General features: G+C 39.2%; 1 protein-coding gene across 14 annotated transcripts in view; it reads right to left on the bottom strand.

Moving 5' to 3' along the window:
• Positions 1 to 2,632: 2,632 nt before the first annotated feature.
• CGRRF1 (cell growth regulator with ring finger domain 1) overlaps positions 2,633 to 16,234 on the bottom strand; it is a 40,452-nt gene continuing 26,850 nt past the window's right edge. For 13 of the 14 annotated variants that reach the window (XM_084981552.1, XM_084981556.1, XM_084981561.1 and 10 more), the window contains 5 exons: positions 13,409 to 13,548; positions 6,450 to 6,627; positions 6,149 to 6,296; positions 4,406 to 4,513; positions 2,633 to 4,177 (listed from right to left, as the gene is read on the bottom strand). In XM_084981552.1, the coding sequence (XP_084837678.1) occupies positions 3,857 to 4,177; positions 4,406 to 4,513; positions 6,149 to 6,296; positions 6,450 to 6,627; positions 13,409 to 13,472 (819 nt within the window). In that variant the 5' untranslated portion in view covers positions 13,473 to 13,548 and the 3' untranslated portion in view covers positions 2,633 to 3,856. Of the gene's footprint in view, positions 4,178 to 4,405; positions 4,911 to 5,845; positions 6,297 to 6,449; positions 6,628 to 13,408; positions 13,549 to 16,234 lie in introns of all 14 variants that reach the window. The other variant, XR_014819351.1, reaches the window with a different exon arrangement.

The following is a 16,234-nucleotide window of genomic DNA, read 5'->3' as shown; positions in this document are numbered from 1 at the left end:
TCAGTGGAATAGGTCCCAAGGTAGGACTGAGTAGAGGAGGTTGAAATCACCTCTACCTATACTTCCTAAACCCCAGATTATCTATATTGATGCTTCAAATTCCCACAAGCCAAGACAAAACTCTTCATTCCACAATTAATGGGAAGGCTTAAAAAATACATTAGCCCCAATGGGAGATAATGCAATGATGTATGTTGAGTCCCTAAGGAACTGTTTTTAAGTTCCTCCCCTAAAGGGTTTAGACATTAAGAGCCCTCATAGGCACCAAGTTGGGAAGAAAGGTCACTGAAGGAGATGGCTAGTCACCCATCAAATTTGCTTAACACAGCCCTGATTTGGATTTTGGCAAAATACCAACTACTCTAGATAAACAAAATATTTTATCTTATGATTCATTCAAATAAAATGCTTTTATAGATCTTTGCACAAGATGTCCCTTATTCACTGCTATTGACAAATTCTGACATAAGCCTCTAAGAGTCAGTGTACTTGTTTTGACTTGATTACTTACCAAATTCCTCAAATCTATTACCACCAATGTCAGGAAAAACAATTCCTTTAGCTGCAGCAAGAGAAGCTAAGGTCAAATCATCTTTAAGAGTTATGAAAAGTGATGGGTGAATGGATAAACAAAATGTGGTACTTACATATAATGGAATATTATTCAGCCTTAAAAAAGGCAACTGTTACATGCTGCAACACAGAGGAACCTTGAAAACATTGTATTTTAGTGAAATAAGCCCGACACAGAAGGACAAATACTGAATGATTCCATGCACATGAAGTTCCTAGAATAGCCAAACTTATAGAGACAGAAAGTAGAATGGTGGTTGCCCAGGAGCTGAAGGGAGGGATAATGGGGAATTACCGTTTGATGGGTATAGAGTCTCAGTCTGGGATGCTGAAAAAACTCTGAAGATGGATGGATACCAGCGGTGGTCATACAACAACGTTAAAGTACTTACTGCCACTAGATTGTATACTTAACAATGGTTTGAATGGTAAATTTTATATTCTGTATTACTTTACTACAGTAAAAAAAAATTAGTTATGAAAAATGGAATAAGATTGCAGGTGGATACATACTACACAATGGAATAGTACTCAGCTATTAAAAAGAATTAAATACCAGCATTCTTAGCAACATGGATGGACCTAGAAATTATCATGCTAAGTGAAGTCAGCCATACAATGAGACACCAACATCAAATGCTTTCACTGACATGTGGAATCTGAAAAAGGACAGACTGAACTTCTTTGCAGAACAGATGCTGACTCACAGACATTGAAAAACTTATGGTCTCCGGAGGAGACAGTTTGGGAGGTGGGGGGATGTGCTTGGGCTGTGGGATGGAAATCTGTGAAATCAGATTGTTATGATCATTATACAACTACAGATGTGATAAATTCATTTGAATAACAAAAAAAAAATAAAGTAAAAAAAATAAGACATAGAAGCAAAAAGTGAGCAGAAAATAAGATTACCAATTAGGAATATGTGGTATATATACACAATGGAATGCTACTCAGCCATAAAAAAGAACAAAATAGTGCCATTTGCAGCAACATAGATGGAACTAGAGACCCTCATCCTGAGTGAAGTAAGTCAGAAAGACAAATACCATATGATATCACGTATCTGGAATCTCCTATATGGCACAAATGAAACTTTCCACAGAAAAGAAACTCATGGACTTGTAGAATGGACTTGTGGTTGCCAAGGGGGAGGGGGAGGGAGTAGGGTGGTTGGGGAGCTTGGGGTTAATAGATGCAGACTATTGCCTTTGGAATGGATTAGCAATGAGATCCTGCTGTGTAGCACTGGGAACTATGTCTAGTCACTTATGATGGAGCATGATACTGTGCAAAAATAGAATGTGTACATGTATGTGTAATTGGGTCACCATGCTGTACAGTAGAAAAAAAATTGTACTGGGGAAATAACTATTAAAAAATATTATTAAAAAAAAAAAAAAAAGATTGCAGGTGGAGGAGCTCCTGCTATGATGCAGTGGGATCGGAGGCATCTCTGCAGAGCCAGGAAGCAGGTTCAAACCCCAGCCCAGGACAGTGGGTTAAAGTATCTGGCATTGCCACAGCTGTGGTGTAGGTCACAGCTGTGGCTCAGATCTGATCCCTGGCCTGAGAACTCCACATGCCATGAGGCGGCCACAAAGAAAAAAAAAAAAAGTTTGCAGGTGGAATCTATTTCAGATGAGAAAGTAACCATGTGTCTAAGATAGTTTAGGTGCAAACAGATCTGTAAAGGGAAGCGAGATGGCTAGGATGGGCAAAATGATCCCTGAGTATCCAAGTTGACCTACAAAGTGAATTTTCCAGATGAACTGCTATACTGCTAGCCAACTGTGGTGGGAACTGTAGCTATTGACTGCTCTGCTTCCAGGGCCAGAGTTACAACATGGCCTCAGGAACTTCTGAGGTTGGGGATGTGCTTCGAATAAGCCATTGATGCCTCTTTTAGGTACAAATTCTTTGAGGTCAGGAGGCTTGCCTGATTCTTCGTAGCCCAGGCTCCCAAGAGGTACCTGGCCTCTAGAAGGTATTTGTTACATTAGCTATTGAACACAAATGAAATTTGATTCAGTTTATAAAATGGAGAATAGGTAATATCTTTTTGAGAGTGCTATATTTGATGGGAATGAAAAAATATTATGTAAATACACTGATACAAAGATAAGGCATTATCCTTAATACAAACAGGACAAAAAGGTTTGGAAATCTCCCTGCATGTCATAGTTTATTTACCATGATCTAATTTCTTAGCGAATTAAAGGTAATTTCCACCAAAGAAACAGGAAGCTCTGATTTACTTTTTTCTTCTGGGTCATCCTGGAGAAAGTGAGGAGTGGGGGCTCTTTTTTTTTTTTTTTTTTTTTGACTTTCCATCTTTCCATTTCCTCAATTCTTAAGAGGATGAAACAGGAGATAAAGAAAGTGATTTACTATTCAGAGGACATGGGGTTTATTTGGAATAAAAACCACACTAGAAAAATATAGTTATTTGCTTCTTTTAGTGATTTTTCTGGCTCTAAAAACCCTCCAGTTTTGGATAGATTCCTTGTGCAGGAGGAAATGTAAGGTAAGGCATTAAAATCTCATAGATCTTCCTGATAGGTCACATTCTGCTAATCTAATCATCTTTGACAATAAATTTAATTATCCAAGAAATTTTATTACCCATGATTTATATATCTGCTTCCTATAAATGAGTATCATTTTAATCTATGATACACTGAGAACAGTCAAGATCTGTATCTTGCATTTATGATTTAAGAAACTATATTTAAAAATTAAGACGTGTTTATATGACTATGATTATAAGAAAATTAGAAACTAAACAGATGGATATTTATAAAAACTGATATGAAAGGATTTAAAGTTAGAAGCCCTTTCCTACTCTTTTGTAAACTAGGGAATATACAAGTACTTTAAGAAGAAATTAGTTTTTACCCAATTGAACTCCAGATTATGTCAAAGGAAAAACATTGAAAAATCTTAAGACTTTTACTTCCTCAAATTTTGGATGGATTGATTTTCAGAAGTTTTCTCATGGACATTACATGAAATCCACCAGCTGATAAAAGTCCAAACGTTTACATTCTTCTCGAGAGTTGGATGAATTTTTATGCGTTGACACTGAATAGGATTCCAGTGTTTGCCATAGTGAACAGCAAGGAATAACTCATTTTCATCATCCATGTACCATGTACAAATATGAAGTTAAAACAGAATTTTCACTGATGTTTAATACCGTAGATTCCATGTTATGATTAATTCTAAGAACATATGTTTGCATCTTCAGTGGAAAGTGTACTTTTCAGTAGTAACAACATCCTCAGAGACTTTTCAGTTTGTCTTTATCTTGCTCTTTTTGACTGCAAAGTGCAAAAGATTCCTGAACAAACTGCCTGCACATAGGGCACTGCTGAAAATACTTAACACAGCCATCACACAAGCATGTGTGTCTACACGGCAAGAGCACCCAGTTCACTGTCCCATTCTGGCAAACCACACAGTCCTTGCTGTTCTCCTCCAGTGGCTCTACTTCACTTTCAGATAGTCCTGCCTTTTCCATCAAGCTTTGGTCTGTATTTTTTCCTTCTGGAGAGGAATTGCTGGAGGGAGTGGAATTATTATTTGCAGACATGAAAAGTTGCTGAAAATCAAAGAAACAAATGTAAAGATAATTACAAGTGACAATTATGCTTCAAGACCAGGGGCCAGAAGCGCTGCTAAAAATTTATGAGCTAGCAAATCCAAAAGCAAACAATAGCTAACTTCCATGATAACTGACTGGAAAATATTATTATCCCTTTATAAACAGTTATTCTTTGAAACTCTGCAAACAAAAAAGACAGGGATAAGATTACAGGGTACAACTTACCTTAAGATCATGAAATTGACCTTGAGCCAGGAGTAAATATTGATATAATATTCTACATGAGAGTTTATAAGTCTTATCAGGAATATGAATTACTGACACCATAGAAATCTAAAATAAAAATGAACAGCAGTCAGTATGTAATCTCCTTATAGGCTTTCTTATATGTGAAAAATACTTTTCAAATTCAAATAAGAGGTTGATAAATTAGAAAACTTACAGTAATGTCCTTAAATCACAGTCACTGAAGAGGAACCAGTTGTATATTTTTGCCAGAGTTATTTTATTTATACTCAAATTTACAAATTTAATGTCACTTAAACAAAAATAGCAATGAGTTTTTTATACAGCTACATGAGTTGACTCTAAAATTTTCTTATGGAAAAATAACACATAAGAATAGCTAGAAAGGAATTCTCATTATGGCTCAGTAGAAACGAACCCAACTAGTATCCATGAGGACACAGGTCCCATCCCTAGCCTCACTCAATGGGTTAAGGATCCAGCACTGCCATGAGCTGTGGTGTAGGTCTCAGATGCAGTTCAGATCCCAGGTTGCTGTGGCTGTGGTGTAGGCCAGCAGCTACACCAATATAACCCTTAGCCTGGGAACCTCCATATGCTGAGGGTGTGGTGCTAAAAAAAAAAAAAAAAAAAAAAAAAAAGAATAGCTAGGAAAATACTGAAAAGAAGGCAGCACATAGCAAAGAGGTCTTTTTAGATCTGAGATTCTTTCATCTTCCTAATTGAGATAAACTTGAAGACTAAAGAAATAATTAGCACATAATGAGAAAAGGAGATGACAATAAATACTGAAAATATAGGAACCAAACATGTAAGATGTAGGTGCAGCAGTGCTATGATGGAAACAAGATGACTGACAGTTATGTGGCGGATGGTGGCTCCTGTCTCAGAATCGAGCTCTTCAGATCACTGCAATGCTTCTTTATTCAGGGCTAAAAATGTTAGGAATAAACATGACCCTCCACAGGCTTTTCTATGTGGCAAGCATGACAGAATACAGAACGATGAAATTAGTGTCATTCAACTATATCTTTTATTTTCTACATAAAATCATATTCTTGCAATCCATGTGGAAAAAAACAAGTCATACACTGAAGGCACTTTACACATATAAAACTCATACAGGTGTACTTCCCATGTATTCATTTTTCAAGGAAAATGTGTTCAGGCCAAATATGTACCCTCAGAAATTAAAATAAACCTTTTTTGTTTTCTGTTTTTTGCTTTTTTTTTTTTTTGCTTTCTAGTGCCACACACGTGACATATGGAAGTTCCCAGGCTAGGGGTCTAGTTGTAGCTATAGCTGCCAGCCTACACCAGAGCCACAGCAACACCAGATCCAAGCCACATCTGTGACCTACACCACAGCTCATGGCAATGCTGGATCCTTAACCCACTGAGTGAGGCCAGGGATCAAACCTGCAACCTCATGGTTCCTAGTCAGATTCATTTTCACTGTGCCACGACAGGAACTCCAATAAACCTTTTTTAAATGGATATATTTATATTATCACTGATTCACTTTGCTGTACACCTGAAACTAACAGAACATTGCAAATCAACTATATTCCAATAAAATTAAGTTTAAAAGCAAAATAAAAAGAGGAAGACAGTCCCTGATCACCCCCCCAAAATAAACCTTTTTCTATTATACCAAATAATTAAGACCCATCATCCAAATTGCTTAAAAGTAAATGCTTCCAGAATTTTAAAATTACTTACAATATCATAAATTTCTCGGTCATCCTCATCGGCCAGGGTCAACAGGGCTACAAGTGGATAACGAGATCTGGGCACCATACCAAAATCTTCAATTTTGTTCTCTCTTGGTAACTGGCAATATATTTCTTCTTTGCTGTCCTTTTTAATACTTTTTGAAGATGTAAAGGTAAACTGCCATCATAACCAAAAATACAATAGACCAAAGGGAATAAATAATAACTTGGCAATACTATTTTATCCATAATAAAATCTAACATCTAAAATGTCTGTGTGCTAATGGAGATGTCAGATAAAAGGATACAAATACTGCTCTTGATAGAGATATTCACTATACAGAGCATCATCCAATGCTCGGGGAGTGCTTATTCGGAAGCAATAAAAGTGTTTCTGCAGAGCTTCATATAATCTTTGAACACTGCACCCCCAGTAGCATGTAAGGAGGCTGTCTTCAAGGCAATCTGTTCTCAAAGTTATGCCAGCTACAGAAAACAAATGAGACAAAAAGGAGACAATTACCTAATGTGATTTCTAATACAATTATATATCTCGAGTAACAAAGCCTTCCTTTTGGATGCTAGCCAGGCTGAAGGCAGTTAAAGGAACTCATTAAAGGGTATGTGCCTATAAATGAAGGAAATGGTCTCTAAAACGCAAGATATAAAAACCTTCAATGTCTATGCAATTTTGAAGTCCTTTCAGTAAACTCTAATTTATATTATTTTACATTTATGCTTGGAAATTATAAATATGATTTTTTCCGGTGACTTCAAGACTCTTCCCACCTAGATTTTAAAAACTAAAATATAGTTCATCATTGATAACCTACCACTGTAGTGGTATATATAATCCTAACTGCAGGAAGCAATGTCTCCAAAAGTGGACACATACAACCCATGGGGTCCAAAAGATATATCAGTGGAGTAGGAAAAATATAAAAAGAAATTAAGCCTTACTAACATTAATATACTCATTGACAACATTAATATATTCTTGTCACACAGATAATGTCCCATGTAATATGCAAAGTATCTTAAGAGTGGAGATTCCAAAACATGGAGGGTTTAATATCGATGCCCTCATTCGCATGTTCACTGTCAGCATAATAAAAGATATTGCAATTTAATTAAACCTGATTAAGTGGCTATATAAATTATAAGTGGACATACAAATTATCTTATGTAGTCTTACCTATTTACTTAACACTTGTATAGGATTTACTACATGCCACCTACATGCTTTTTTCTCTTGCCCGTGGCAGCTGCAATAATATCAAGTTCAAGGGCAGCAACATCCAAAGTCCCATACTGCTGGCAGTGCAGGCTGCAATATCTACTGCTCAGTGGCCATGATGTACTTACCAGATCAAAAGGGCATGGTTTTGGTCACTGTTCCTGGCTGAACAGACTCTGATTCTGGCTCTCCAAACCTACTGGCAATTCTTTAAGTTACTTAATGTCCTTTTATTGGAGTCATTTCTGTTGTTTGTAAATAGAAATTTTTATTGATACACTACATATTTTTTAAAATTTATTATTATTATTATTATTTTTGTCTTTCTGTCTTTTCTAGGGGCGTACCCACAGCATGTGGAGGTTCCCAGGCTAGGGGTCTAACCAGAACTGTAGCCACCAGCCTACACCAGAGCCACAGCAACACCAGATCCGAGCCTCATCTGTGACCTACACCACAACTCATGGCAACCCTGGATCCTTAACCCATTGAGTGAGGCCAGGGATCAACCTGCAACCTCATGGTTCCTAGTTGGATTTGTTAACCACCGCACCATGACGGGAACTCCACATTACATATTTTTTAAAAGGTGATCAAGGGAGTTCCCATTGTGGTGCAGTGGTTAACAAATCCAACTAGGAACCATGAGGTTGCAGGTTCGATACCTGGCCTTGCTCAGTGGGTTGGAGATCGGGCATTGCCGTTAGCTGCGGTGTAGGTTGCAGACGCGGCTCGGATCCTTGTTACTGTGGCTCTGGCATAGGCCAGTGGCTACCGCTCTGATTGGATCCTAGTCTGGGAGCTTCCATATGCCGCAGGAGCAGTCCTCAAAAGGCAAAAAGACCAAAAAAAAAAAAAAAAAAAAAAAAAAAAAAAAAAAGGTGATCAAGATTATGTGTTGGGAGAACATACACAAAGACAGCAGACGCTCTATGGGACACCAAAAACTGACTGAGTTTTTCACTTTTCTTCTCAGTATTTAGTAGTATGTACACAGAGTCTCAGATTCTAACTATGTATAGTAGCATCAATGTAGAGCAATTTCTAAACACAGGTAAGCAAAAAATCTTAATTGACAGGAACTTCAGATAGTAATTGGAAGAGAATTTGATTTCAAATTTTTATATGATTCCAAACATCAGGTATTCATTTAAGAATGGAAAATTCAATTAGCTATTTTTTTTTAAATTAGCTATTAAGTAACTGAAGAAAAACACTCCATTAATACAAATTTAAAAATATATATATAAGAGTTCCTGCCGTGGCACAGCGGAAACAAATCCAACTAGTTAGTATCCATGAGGATGTGGTTCAGTCCCTGGCCTTGCTCAGCAGGTGAGGGATCCAACATTACCATGACCTGTGGTATATGCAGGCCGTAGACAAGGCTTGGATCCCAAATTGCTGTGACTGTGGCTGTGGCTGGCAACTGTAGTTCCAATTGGACCCTTAGCCTGGGAACTTCCATATGCCAAGGGTGTGGCCCTAAAAAGCAAAATAAAATAAAATAGACACATATATTACATACTTTCCTCTATGTCACAAAACATGAGGCAAGAAAAAAAAAGTGGGAAGTAGATAAGAAAGGGAAAAATAGAAAAGGCATATTAAAAAAAGGGTGGGAAATTAAAAGAAAGGAACCCAGAAAATGATGTCTTTTTCATTTTTGGCTGCCCTCACAGCATGTGGAAGTTCCTGGGACAGCAATCAAATCTGCACCAGAACAGTGAGCTGGGCCACCGCAGTGACAACACAGGTTAAGACCCACTGTACCACAAGTGAACTCTGATTTCTTAATATTTTTGTATTAGTGACAAAAACGTAAAAAGGTATGTATGTACAGGGCCCTAGTTATATCAAAAATCCTATAACCCACCCAAATGTTCATCAGAAAGGGATTAAATAAATAAAATATAGAATACTCTATAATGAAATACTACAACATTTAAAAAAGAATTGAGCCATATCAAAATACCTGTATATATTACTATGGAACAATCTTCAGAATATACTGTTAAATGAAAAAAGGAAGGTGACCCAGCTACACATACATGTATACATTCTTTTTTCTCACATTATCATGCTCCATCATAAGTGATTCGATATAGTTCCCAGTGCTATACAGCAGGTCATCATGCTGTACAGTAGAAAATTGACAAAACAATGTAAACCAGCTATAATGAAAAAAATAAAAACCATTATAAATTTTTTAAAAATGAAAAAAGGAAGGTGGAAGAAAGTATACAGAGCATGTTATATATCGTTACAGGAGAGAGATCCATATATATGTGTTTATTTGCACTAAAAAAGAACAATGGAAGGATAAGCCTTAAAAAACTTGACTTATAGAACACGGAAACCTACTTTGTAAAAAGAAGCAGAGTTCCAGAGATCAGAGCTGCTTACAAGACTTGCGTACAGACTTTGTATAATTGACTACAACGGGGAGAGTGTCAGAGTCCACTGACAACTGGATATTAATCACACTTTCACACATGTCTCTGAAATTAATAAGTTAATAAAAAGAATTATAGAATATATAAAATTCTACTTTGTACAATCTTTCATACATAAACTCTTCCATTACATAGACTGAAAAGAGAATGTACCTACTGATGCTAGTTTAAATACCACTACGTAAAAGTATTCTCCCTTTAGTTGTTCCCACCTCTGCAAAGAGGGTTCCCATTCTTACATTTTCTTAGTCTTCTAAAATTCAGTGTGCACATAATGGCATATCAGATCTATTGATCTTACAGATCAATAGCAGATCATTAACAGAATTGGAACACAGCCATAAATCAGAAAATTCAGAATCCAAATTGAGGCAGCATGGATGTGATTTCTCTCAACCTGTCTTTACCTGCTTAGATGCGACAGTCAAGTAAAGCACAGCACAAGAGATGATCTTGCAAAAAACTGAAATAAAAATATGGACCACAGTCCAACGAGTTGAGCCATTAAAAAAGGAGAAACAATGGGGCAGAAAAGCCACAAGCCTCAAAGAAGAATCCTTGAGAAAGAAGAACTCATACACAAGGAGATCATGCATCAGGATAATAAAACTGGAGGCAATGCTGGGAGATGAAAATTTTAGGTTGTAGGAAAAAGAGGTTCACAAATTCCTCCAAAAATGCTACATGACAAAATCCAAGGCAGCTTTTTACAAAAGGAGAGCAGAATTCCTGAACTAATTCAACTCAACTAATATATCCTGAGTACTTACTTTTAATGTCATTAAAGCATCTACACTGCGGGGAGTTCCAGTGGCACAGCAGAAACGAATCCTACTAGTAGTACCCATGAGGATGCGGGTTTGATCCTCACTCAGTGGGTTAAGGATCCAGCCTTGTCGTGAGCTGTCGTGAGCTGTGGTCAAAGACACAGCTTGGGTCCCCCGTTGCTGTGGCTGTGGTATAGGCCGTCAGCTGTAGTTTGGATTTGACCCCTAGCCCGTGAACCTCCGTAGGCCACCAAACCACCATGGTTCTGCACATTTTAACATACCTGCATATCAGGCATGTTTTCTAAACAAGTTGATTTTCTCTGTCCTATCTTGAAATTTGGTTTTCCTAAGTGAAAAATGTCAGAATGAACTCCTTATCCACCATCCGGGGGGAAAAAAAGGCTCCTAGTTCCCTTTAAGTCATAGGGTAAGAGTGTAATATTTACAGCTAAGGAAGAACAAGAAATTTTCACCGTAAACCAAGGTTTACTTAAGGTAAACCCCTACTGACTATATACACTGATTGTTGACAACTAACTCTGGAAGTTAGAGGCTGGAAGATGACTAGACAAGAATGGTCACAGGAGAGTTCCCATTGTGGCTCAGTGGTTACAAACCCAAATAGTACCCATGAGGACTTGGGTTCGATCCCTGGCCTCACTCAGTGGGTTAAGGATCTGGCGTTGCCATGAGCTGTGGTGTAGGTCACAGCTCGGACCCCATGTTGCTGTGGCTGTGGTGTAGACCAGCAGCTGCAGTTCTGATTTGACCCCTAGCCTGGAACCTCTATATGCCATAGGTGCGGCCCTTAAAAAAAGCAAAACAAACAAACAAAAAAGAATGGTCACAGGGGCCAAAGGAGAGCATGTTGAGAAGCAAGGCCCAGTCAACTCTCCAACTCTGCTAAATACTGCAGAGAGAGCACTAACTCAGGCCAGAGATGCATGCTCTGGATTTTACTACTTCAGGGGGTAGGAGGTGGGGGCAGAAGTGGTAATTGGTGACCCTGGAGAAAGCCATCTCAGTACACACCTACAGGCAAAAATCAGCCTTCACCGATGTGAGGAGTAAAAAGGGAACAGGCTAGGAGTTCCCGTCATGGCACAGTGGGAACAAATCCAACTAGGAACCATGAGGTTGCAGGTTCGATCCCTGGCCTTGCTCAGTGCATTAAGAATCTGGCATTGCCATGAGCTGTGGTGTAGGTCACAGATGCGGCTCAGATCCTGTGTTGTTGTGGCTGTGGCGTAGGCCGGCAGCTACAGCTCTGATTAGACCCCTGGCCTGGGAACCTCCATAAGTTGCGGGTGCGGCCCTGAAAAAAGGCAAAAGACAAGGGAAAAAAAAAAGGGAACAGGATAAGAGAAGAAGGCAAGTGCAAACCACTTTTAAGAAGCCTGGCTGTGATGGGAAGAAGAGGAAGGGGATGGTGGCTAGAATAATATTAAAAGTGGAGGAAGTTTTGTTTGCTTCTAAGGTACGGGAAATGTGAGCCAAGTGTAGCAAGTGATAGGTCTTAGCCCAGAAATCTTTGTAGACCTACAGAAATGTACGGAGAACTGCCTATTCTACATCTCTACTTAACTGTCACAAAAACATTCTGAAGTCCAGAAGTTCAAAACTGAATTCAGGAGTTCCCATCGTGGCACAGTGGTTAATGAATCTGACTAGGAACCATGAGGTTGCGGGTTCCATCCCTTCCCTTGCTCAGCGGGTTGACGATCTGGCGTTGCTGTGAGCTGTGGTGTAGGTTGCAGACTCGGCTCAGATCTGGCATTGCTGTGGCTCTGGCGTAGGCTGCAGCTACAGCTCTGATTAGACCCCTAGCCTGGGAACCTCCATATGCCGCGGGAGCGGCCCTAGAAATGGCAAAAAGACAACAAAAGAAAAAAAACTGAATTCACTATCTTTCTTCCCAAACCTGTTGTTCCTCCAGCATTCCTTCTCAGTAACAGGCTCTGTCCACAGAGGACTCAGCAAAGAACCTAAGTATTCCCTAACTCTTGTCTCTGACTTGTCCCATCCTATGTTTTATCCGTAACAAACTACCTATTGTTTCTCTAATGTATTTTTCTGTTTCTAGCTCAGTGCCTTGTTCATGTTTCTCCCTCTACCTAGAATTTCTTCCAATCCTAAAAGATAAAGACCTCTTATCTCAATACTCCACATACACGTGCGCGCACACACACACACACACACACACACACAGAATTGCAAAGAGAAGAAAGAAAAGAAAAATAAGAGAGAGGCAGACTCAGCACATTCCTCTTTATGAAGCTTCTCCTGCATGGGCCTCCCCACCTTTGCAAACTTAACTCTTTCTTTCTTTTACTCTAGTGGTTCCTAGATAATCTTGCAGACAATTTATTTTCCCAAGTACAGAAACAAACAACTGTCATCTATTATTATCATTTAATACTAAAATACCATAATTTCAGGTGAAGGCATTGTTCTTCAAAGGGTAGTGACCTTACATTACCTATATTTGTACTACAGCATCCTTTTCTCACCACCCTGAAGACCAATGAAAATGGCACAGTGTCCTAACAGACTTTTCTTATTAACACCTGTGATACTTTATTCTTCTCTAACGCCTCTGTGTACTAGTTGATAAGTTCCTTAGGAGTAAGGTTTGTGAATTCTTAGTCTTTCTAACTGTGGTAAGCAGTATAGCTCCTAAAGTTAAATAGCTGCTCTATAAATGTTTGTTAAGTCTGAGGAAGAGAAAGCAATAGAGAAAGAGAATTAAAGGGCTAAGAAAGGGGCATAGAAAGAGAAAAATCTTTGGAAAAAAAGCCACCAACTTGTAATTGAAGCTGAAGATGGATTGGTGATCTCTAAGCCAAAAGGATTCTTGACTTGTCTCATTTGCTTTTTGAAAACTCTTGTGTTGAATTGGGTCTCTTCTGAATTTCTCAGAATTACTGGAACATCCCAACCAAACCTGAAGAAAGGTAAAAATAAAAGAACACATACTTTTAACAAATATTCAAACTTTATGTTACATGTAAAGCATATTATGCTTTATTAGTTATTCCTTTTTTTTTTTTTTTTTTTTTTTTTGTCTTTTTAGGGCTGCACCCGAGGCATATGGAAGTTCCTAGGCTAGGCGTCAAATCAGAGCTACAGCTGCCAGCCTACACCACAGCCACAGCAATGTGGGATCCGAGCCACATCTGCAAGCTACACCACAGCTCATGGCATCACTGGATCCTTAACCCAATGAGTAAGGTCAGGGATTGAATCTGCATCCTCATGGATACTAGTTGGGTTCATTACCACTGAGCCACAATGGGAACTCCTATTAGTTATTCCTTTTAGTATCAGAAAAAGATTCAGTTATTCAAAAATTTACATTATATTGCAGAATTAATCCAGAATTAAGGGAGATTAGAGATATCACAGAATTGCAACACATTGTTCAGCTGGCTGAATCAACATACTCTTGAAAACAAAGAGTTCTATTGTTAACAATTATTGATTACAAAGGAGACTCATGATTATAGATAAAAGGTACCTAATATAACAGCAAAAACATAATAGAATTATTGAATTTTTAATGATATGAAAAAGAAATACATATTTAATATGCAGGCTATTTGATATTATTTAGGAGACAAGAGAATTTTAAAGCACCAAATATTACCCTGTATTTATATAACATATTCTCTACTTTTAAATTTCATGTAAAAATGTGACAATGCATACTGAACACACTTAGGGGGAAAATGGAAGGGACTAATCTCAATTTCTTATAAACGTAGAAAGCAGCTAAGTTTATTCAGTTTAAATAAAACAACTTAGAAAAAATAAAAAAAATCAAATAAAACAACTTAGGAGGCGGAACCTGAGCTCTGCTGGGCCCCGCCCTACCAGCCAGCACACCCTGTTCCTGCCCCCTCTGTCCTACAGTGGACCCTGGCCTGGACCCCCATCTGTCCAGAGGCAGATCCTGAGTGCCCCCCCCACCATTCGACCACGTCTCTCCCTCCGCCCTACCCAGTGACTGCAAGCCAATCTCGGTGGGACCAGCTGTCCCAGAGCTGCCATGCAGGGCCGGTGCACACCTCCAGGCCCGCCAAAGTCCCCTAGTGGAGCCTGTCTCCCCCAGCCCCGCGTGCAGCAGAGCAGCACCCCCCAAGACCATGGGTGTGGAGGTGAAGTCTTTGGAAACGGAGACTCAGAAGGGACACACACCTCTACTGAGCCAAGAGGCTGACTGCGCAGGCAACCCGCGTGCACACCTCATTCACTGCAGAGCAGGTCAGTGCCCTCGAGTGCTCCTTCCAGTACCACTGCTACCTGGGCCCATGGGGCATCAGCGACAAGCCCAGGAGATGAAGCTCTCCAAAATACAGATAAAAACCTGGTTTCAGAATCAACAGATGAAACACACAGACAGCAACTGCAGGGCTCCCAGCTGAGTGCACCCTTCTCTGCAGCTCTCTTTACACCCCTGGCTCTCTGCCCATCAGCTTCTGCCCTGGGCAGCATCTGGAGCAGCTGTGCCCTCAAGTATCTCTGGCCCAGCCTCTGGGCTCCTGCCCAGGGAAGCCAGCCTCCCTGGCTTCAAGGTGGGCCTCACCTAGCAGGCAGCCCTCTATGTACTCCCTCCTAGACACTGGCAACCCAGTGCACATGCTGAGCCCAGGCTTGTCCAGGGCAGCCTGGGAGCTGTGGGCCCAGCCACAGACCCCCAAAACCCCACAGCTGAGGTATGTCACACACACTGGGTGTGCAGAGCTGTGTCTGGCATCTACCTGGAGAACAGCCCCACTTGTATTTATGTCACAGTGATGGCCTGCAATGGGCCTGTAAGATCCATTAGTGGGATCTGGAGCCTGTCTCAAGATTATGGACAGTTTACAGTCAGAGACATTTTAAAGCCACTTCCTCCTTGGAAACTGCTAATGTTGGCATTAGGAAGTAATGGGTCAGTGAACAATCAAAAGCCAAAGTGGACTGCACTGTGTTGGGGTCTCACACACAACAGAGGGTAACTTATCAATATAGGTGCTGGAAAACTGGTTTTCCAGTTGGAATACATAAAGGGGGGATCTTATGCTTAAATAAATAAATAAATAAATAAATAAATAAAACAACTTAAAATGCACACACATTAGTTAAACTAGGGGAATTTAATTATGTTAAGACAGCAAAGTTAAGCTCATACTTTAAAGCCCTCTTTTCTCTCTAAACACTCAGCAGTGATAGATAAAAAAAATAAATAAATAAAAAGGACCTCACTGAAACAAGTAGACAAACAGTGGTGTGTTTAAACAAAGCAATAGTACTACTCATTGATGAAAAGGAATTATTTCTACAACCACGTTGATAAATCTCAAAACAACACACTGTGCAAAAGAGGCCTTACATAAAAGAATACATGCTCTCTGATTCCATAATATGAAATTCTAGAGCAGGCAAAACTAATTTATGGTAGAAATAAAAAACAGAACAGTGGTTGCTTTTGAGGTGTAGGAGTATAAGCTGACTGGGAAAGGACACAATGAAACTTCCTCTGGTGACAGTAATATTTTACATCTTGATTGAGCTCAGAGTTGTATAGATGAGGTGTTTGATGATACTTAAGATATATACATTTCACTCTACACAAATATTACTTCAAA

This window comes from Sus scrofa, chromosome 1 (genome assembly GCF_054392235.1).
Source record: "Sus scrofa isolate SSC_HxYL_T2T_F1_AM1 chromosome 1, Sscrofa_HxYL_maternal_Yorkshire_Landrace_v2.0, whole genome shotgun sequence".
NCBI lineage: Eukaryota > Metazoa > Chordata > Mammalia > Artiodactyla > Suidae > Sus > Sus scrofa.
Note: the sequence above shows the minus strand (reverse complement) of the source record. Positions and strands in the feature narration are given on the sequence as shown.